The sequence below is a fragment of the Meleagris gallopavo genome, chromosome 4, assembly GCF_000146605.3.
Source record: "Meleagris gallopavo isolate NT-WF06-2002-E0010 breed Aviagen turkey brand Nicholas breeding stock chromosome 4, Turkey_5.1, whole genome shotgun sequence".
Taxonomy (NCBI): Eukaryota; Metazoa; Chordata; class Aves; order Galliformes; family Phasianidae; genus Meleagris; species Meleagris gallopavo.
Genome location: NC_015014.2, coordinates 49,427,992 through 49,434,784, shown reverse-complemented (window position 1 = coordinate 49,434,784; position 6,793 = coordinate 49,427,992). Strand labels below are relative to the sequence as shown.

The following is a 6,793-nucleotide window of genomic DNA, read 5'->3' as shown; positions in this document are numbered from 1 at the left end:
TACACGTATATTTTGTTGCTTTAGGCTTGTACTACTACACTTTATCTATAGTTGCATATTTTAAACCAGTTTATTTAGTAATTATATCCTTGACTAACAGCTTGGAAAGTTGCATAGACTGAAAGATAAGCAACTACTACTCTAATGATAATAATGCTTTCTTACCAATGAAAATTCTCCTGAAAATACTATTAAGTACACGAGTTTGAGTTATTGAATGCATATGATTTGTAATGCAGTAGAAGATACTCTGGACTCAAATTGACTGTTGTTCTATTTTAGATTATATTATAGATTTATGTTTTTTCATTCTCTTAAGTGCCTTTCACACATCAACTGGAAGTGAAAATCAATTCTTATTATAGGAGGCTCTAAGAACAATACCTTGGACTGAAAATGTGCTTTTTAGCTACTCCACTGTGACATGTTTTCTATTCTGTGTGGATTTTGTTTCATAGTGACGTTGAGCAGCTGAAGAAAGAACTGGATGAATTGGTCAATGCTCTTGAAAAGCACTTCTTTCAACCAGAGAAAAACAATCTTCAACGAAAGACTGAGTAAATAGAACAATTACTACCTTCATTGTATTTGGTATTTTGGCAGCATTATAAATGCGTTATTTAACAAGTAAGGATTTTTAGGACCAAATATCTGAGAACTCAGACTAAAAAAGACCTTTGCTTTTATTAAGATTCATTCTATATACTGTTGAATTTAGTATCTTGTTTCGAAGGGGAAGCATTTCTACCCTTGAAGGACCAAAAATAGCCAGTGAACTTACACACTGAAAATTGTCCGCAAATGTATTTCAATCAAAACTTGTTTAATTAAATACTCCAAGTAATATCCCGATTTCTGAAATGCAGCCTGTTTGGGGGAAAACTTTCTTCTGTCTGTGGGTAATCTGATAACAATGTGAAGCTCTATCTAGGTTTAGATTTGCAGGGCAAGTGCTGCTGTTAATAAGAACTGAAAGCCTGTGGTGAAACTTAGGTGAACTTAGGGCAAGTGTTTTAGAAATAGTGGTCTTTTGGCGGGGGACTTCAGCCCAAATAAACAAGGAAGCTACAGTAAATTTTCTGGAGAGTCTCTGTTTGCTGTGGGATTGGACTACACAGCAAACTCCAAGTTAGAGATGCTAAGCATGCCAAAATCTTATTCCTTAGAAGTGTGAAACATGCCTTTCAATACTGTGAACATGTTGAGACAGAGTGCATCTACGTACACCTTTCTTCCAGCTGACTGATCTGAACATCCCCCAGTGCTGGATCCTGTCATGCTGTATGCTACAAGATTTTGCTGCATAACTCTGCGTGTTAAATTTAGAGTGGAAATTTCCATTTCATTTTGTGCTGTCATCTGTACTTACAGAGCCTGAGAGGGTTACATAGTTGTTACCAATTGGCTTTACTATACTTTTTTTTTTTTTCCTGCACTGGATATCAGCTTGTAGCTCCAACAGCCCAGGTATGTCTTGGGAAAAGAAACCTCCCCACCATAACTGCTTCTGGTATACCATGACAGTGTTTAGTTGCTAGGTCAAGCGTAGATTAAATTTAGCAAATTATTCATCAGGATTCTAGCAAATACTGGGTTATCTTGTTGGCTAAGATGGTAAGGAAAGAATATTTGATGCCTGCTTTTGCTTTACAATCTTTAGAATTATAACTGGAGGATAAAAGGAAAGGAGTAAGCCCTGCATTCTTTGGCTGATGCTTCAGTTTTTCTTGGCTGAAGAGTCAAAGCCAGCATCTGCACCATTCATGCTGGGGTCCACCTGTGTGGTACAGAAAATTAACTTTAAACATAAGTGATAAGAAGATTACTAAGGAAAAGGCTTGTACTGTTCATCGAAACCCAGTGCTAGGGAAGTGAAAGGACAAACATTGGGATGACGCTTGAATTTTGCTTTCAGTAGGATTTAACATGTGGCACGTGACTTAACCACAGGCTGCCTTGCAAAACACAGTTTCTTGCATGGTACTTCACCCTGAGCTTCATTAAAAACAAATGGCTGTGCACAAGCTCCTACTTTAAACTGCCCACTGCCTGGTTAGGTGATGTTGGTCAGTGCCTCTAAGAGCAACTTGGCTGGGGAACCCAGACACAGCATGATGGCTGTGAACTGAGGCTGAGGAATGCTATGGAAATCCAGATGGCCCGTTGTGTTGTTCAGCTTCCTGTGACATTCTGGGCTTCTCCTGGGCTGGTGCTGTTACTTGTGGGTGATCTACATGGCCAGATTCTAGCTACAGGCATTAATTACATCTGTCCTGCTAGGAATCTGTACATCAGAGAACATCAGAGCAGAGGCACTGATGTTTTATCCAGAAATGGCAATTGCCAGGACAAGAATAAATAAAGCTTGGAGCCTGGACTGAACCCAAGTGGCAGGGAATTCCTGGCTACTTCCAGAGTGATGCATCCCTAACTTACAGAAAATATGCAGAATGAGTCTGATCTTTATAACAAGCTAACACTTGTAATTCCAACAAAAGTCAACAGCAGTTGTAAACATTTGATCCAGGAGGAAATTGTGCTTGTGAGGCTGGGAAGGAAATGCTTTGAAACTAAGGAATACAATACTTAAAAACTCTGCCATAAAAGTAAAAGCATAACAATGCTGTTAGACGATGAATTTCACCTTAAAGTTATTAGTTTGTTTAGTAGTCACAACTTAACACTATCCTTGAATTTATTTTTATTTCAGTAAACAGTTTGGCCAGCAAGAACTATATTGATTTCATCTTCCTTACAGTCTGTGAACTTATTATGCAAATTGTGAAGCATGCATGTGTTGTACTTGAATTGCAGAAGAATTTGAGACTTCTGCTGCATAACAAAAAAATCATATAGGGACAACTCGAATTCTCTATTAAAATATTTAACATATCAGCAATTTTTTCATATTCTACTTGTATGTTTAAATGTGTAACTAATTCACTTAGAGAATTTCTATAAATGAAGCTTCCTGCTTGCAATTGCTTTTCAGAGTTGTAATGGTTGTGGTTTTCATTTTGACATACCAACAATAAGCAAATCTTATGTCCTAACGTAGCAGTCACTGTGAGCAGAGACAAGAGATGGGCAGCACCATTCGTTCCTAAGATGCATACATTAAGTTTTTACAAGATTGGTGACATTCAAGGTCTCACAGCTGAAGGCACCTGGATGCCACATTTAGGTAAAATATAAAAATAATCATAAGTAATAACCACCAACAAAACTGTTCTCTGCCCACAAGTACAACATTAATCAAAGGTAATCTTCATTAAACTAAGTAGAGTCACTTTCTTTGATACTATTTCTTTGTATAATGTAAGCACACAAATTCATCGGGGGCAGTATTTCTGTTCAACTTCCAAGCAGAAGCCAACATTTCTCTTTTGTACAGTGATTGGTGGGTGACTGAAATCAGGTCATGCACCATCACAACGCTGTGCATAATGGGATGAGCCTATTAAAATATCCAGTCATGACCTAACGCTCACCTAAATAAAATGTAACTTAAATGATGGCATAGCAACAGCAGCTTCTGCACAAAAGGAGAAGCTTCAAATCTCTCACAACCCCTGGTAAGTCATTTTCAGGTGTATTTTTGGGAAGGAAGTGGGGGAGAGTTAATCATGAAATACAAAAGCATGACAATACAGAGGCAGCAGGCAGGGTCTGTAACAGGAGCTCAACTCTTTCAGACTTTTTACTCATAATCAGTGATAACTGAAAGTCTCTTGTCTTTGAAGATAATCACCAACTACTTGCTGTCATACATTCTTACAGAGTAGGAAACAGGCAAACAGCTATTATAACAGTATCACTCAAATTTGGTTTGTGGGGCTTCTGGGACCATGTATGAATATCATCTGGAGATACAGTGTCACTGGATAAGAATGTAGTACTTTCCCAGAGCTCATTTAAGTCAGAGGACTACAGAACATTCAGTATCTTGCCCTTAATGAGGTACTAAACAGATTTGCAGTACCCAAACACAAATAAAGACTTGGACTGTTTTGTATAATAGCACTAGAAATTAATTCTTATGACTACCAAGGGAGAAAAGCAGAGATGCTGCTTCTAATGCAATTTAAGCACAATGTGGGTACCCACATTTCAAATAATGATCCAGTTTTTTACTTCTCAGCTGTTGCCCAGCTATGGAGGAAGTTCAGCTCTGAAAGCATCTGGGTGGAACTATACAACTTCCTGTTTGCATACAGCTGTGCTTCAAAGGGCGCAGCCACAGCAGCCTAAAGTTCAGTTCCTATCTGTGGCCAATGAGTTCAGCCTAAATTTCACTGTCTTCATCCTGGTCTACAATCCTACTTCAACTCAGGTCAAATGACTTGCTCATCCCTTCACTAGACCACAAGGAACACTTTGCTGTCTCACAGCCTGCCTTGTACAGGCCTCATGCTGTGTTTTGTTGTCTGTTTTGCTTTATTATTATTGTTATTATCTGAAGGGCAGCTGCACAAAGAAATAATGGTGAAAATGGTATTCCACAGATCATGTTTGTAGTATGTGGGAAGCCCTGGTTAATTTTTCTTGCCAGTCTGAAGAAGCATGTGATGGTAGTATGTTTTAATAACTGGGCTACTGTAAAGAAAATGATGAAGGATAAAGACTGAGAGATGTACTCTTTCAAAGAACTGAACAGAATTAGGAAGACTGGTGTTCAGGGCTCTCACCTGAATGCAAATATTCTGCTTCTGTATGTTACGTGTGTTCCTGCACATTACATGTTTACTTCTTATGAACTGGAACATACAACCACCTTCTTCTTTTTGTCTTGCTTTCACAAATGAAATTTCTTTCCTGTATAAGTAGCCATTTCAACAGGAAATGGAGAGAATGAATGCTGTCCAGCAAATCCTTAATGCTCATTATTAGGAAAGTATCATGGGAGGTAGGTCAAACATTCTCACGCAAGCAGAAAACCAAGAGATCTTCCTGCACCCTGGATAAATGTGGCACAGATGTGTAAGACACTTATCTGTTTGTTCTTCCTCAAACACAGCATGTAAATACTTATCTTCAGGAAAGTGTGGCTGTTGGATCATGAAGATGGTGGGTCCTACAGCCCTGAGACAGCTGACTTTATGCAGAACTTTATTTACTACTTTTCTGTATCATTTTAGACAGCTCATGGGATTTTTACTACTCATTTTTTTATACACTGAATTTGCTTTTTCTTAGACCTCGGACTGTATTTTTATTTTTACTACACCTTAGCAATAAGCATTATAGCAGATTGGCTTGGAGTAAAATGGGTCACTGTTCCTGAATTTGTCAAATGTAAACACTTCAAGTGTGCTTTGTCTATTTACTGTAATAATGATTTTTAGGTCAACTTGAATGAGTAAGATGGTGTTTTCCAAAAGTGGAGCACGTGGAACTATTAAACCAAGGTAAGGGTAGTTCTTATCTGAGGCATTTTACTTTGCCTATAAAACACTGTATGACAACCTGACAAAAACTCTGCCAAGCAAAGAATTAAAATATACAAGCTGGAGAGAATAGGAAAAATAAAAGAGGAACCCACAATCCCAGTTCAATCCCAGTCTAATTTCTTTCCCAGCTATCGAGGAAGAAGGGAGGATTTGCATTTGTGGTGTTCTTGCTCAGGGATTTTCCAAGCAGCAGAAGGAACCTTGTAGGATCTGTATTTGTTTCATTGTCTCTTTCTGATAGGCAAAAGCTTTTAAAAAAGTCTTCCTAAAATCACTGTTTGGCCAAAGCTCATCCATTCTGAATTATCAAAGTGCTGGAGCTGTCAGATTGAGGACAGCAGTTTGCAGCCTTCCATAACTGAAAGCAAAGATCCCCAGGCCGTCGGCTTAAAAAAAGTAAAAGGACAGACTTGTTTCAGATCTGAGGTTGGCAGCTGGTAGCTGGAGTGAGAGTGCTCTCCTTAGCTGTGATGGTTTAAAAGGAACCTGTTTTAGCAGGGAATGGGACTTGAACCCCCTGCGGTCCCTTCCGGCCCCTATGACTCTGTGATTCTCTTAAATGTATGTAGGATGGCCAAGTTTTGCAGAGAGGGCTTTCCTGTCCCCAAGGAGCGCCCAGGGTGCCACTGCAAACATAAGGCCTGTCCTCATTTCTGCAGAAGCAGTAAGCTATGAACCAAGGGCAGACTGGAAACAGCACTCAGAGCACACTGCTGCTTTCATACTTTCACTCACAGGTCATCAATCCTATAAAAGTACACAGAGCTAGCACAAGTCATGTAGATGCAACCACTGTGCACCCTGCAAGTACGGAACGTGCTACACGTACCGAACCACTTGTTTTCCACAATCTGGGAAAACACTGTGCTTCACTTTGACAGCACGCTTAATTATTTTCCTCACAGAGCACCGCGTGTCCAGCAGCTCAGCAAATTTACTTGAGAACGTTTGATTCTACTTACTTAGATGTAAGTAATCAATAGTCTTACTGCCAAGAAGCCTTGAAATTAATTGAGCACAAGAGCAGTTTGCGGGACTGGGAGGGAGGCCCTGACCATCTGGAAGAGCGCTGTCATTATGTCTCCGGCTCCACTCGCTGCTGAGCCGCCGCGGGCGGCAGGAGGGGCAGCGGCCGGTGTCAGTCCTCCCCAAGGTACGACGGGCCGGCCGGCCTCGAGCGGGGCACGGCGGGAACGGACGAGGTGAGGCGGCAGAGGTTGCCCAGGCCCTCCGAGCCGCGGGCGCGGGGCCAGCCTCAACTTGCTGAGGAAATACCCCTTTAAAAATAACTCCGGAGTTAACTTCTGTGAACTCCGCACCCACCTGCGCTTGTCCCGGCACCG

General features: G+C 40.5%; 1 protein-coding gene across 1 annotated transcript in view; it reads left to right on the top strand.

The window, feature by feature from the left end:
* Positions 1-580, top strand: part of PGM2 (phosphoglucomutase 2) — an 18,178-nt gene extending 17,598 nt beyond the window's left edge. The window contains exon 16 of the mRNA XM_031553282.1: positions 459-580. Coding sequence (XP_031409142.1) covers positions 459-561 — 103 coding nt within the window. The 3' untranslated portion in view covers positions 562-580. The remainder of the gene's footprint in view (positions 1-458) is intronic.
* The last annotated feature ends 6,213 nt before the right edge of the window (positions 581-6,793 follow it).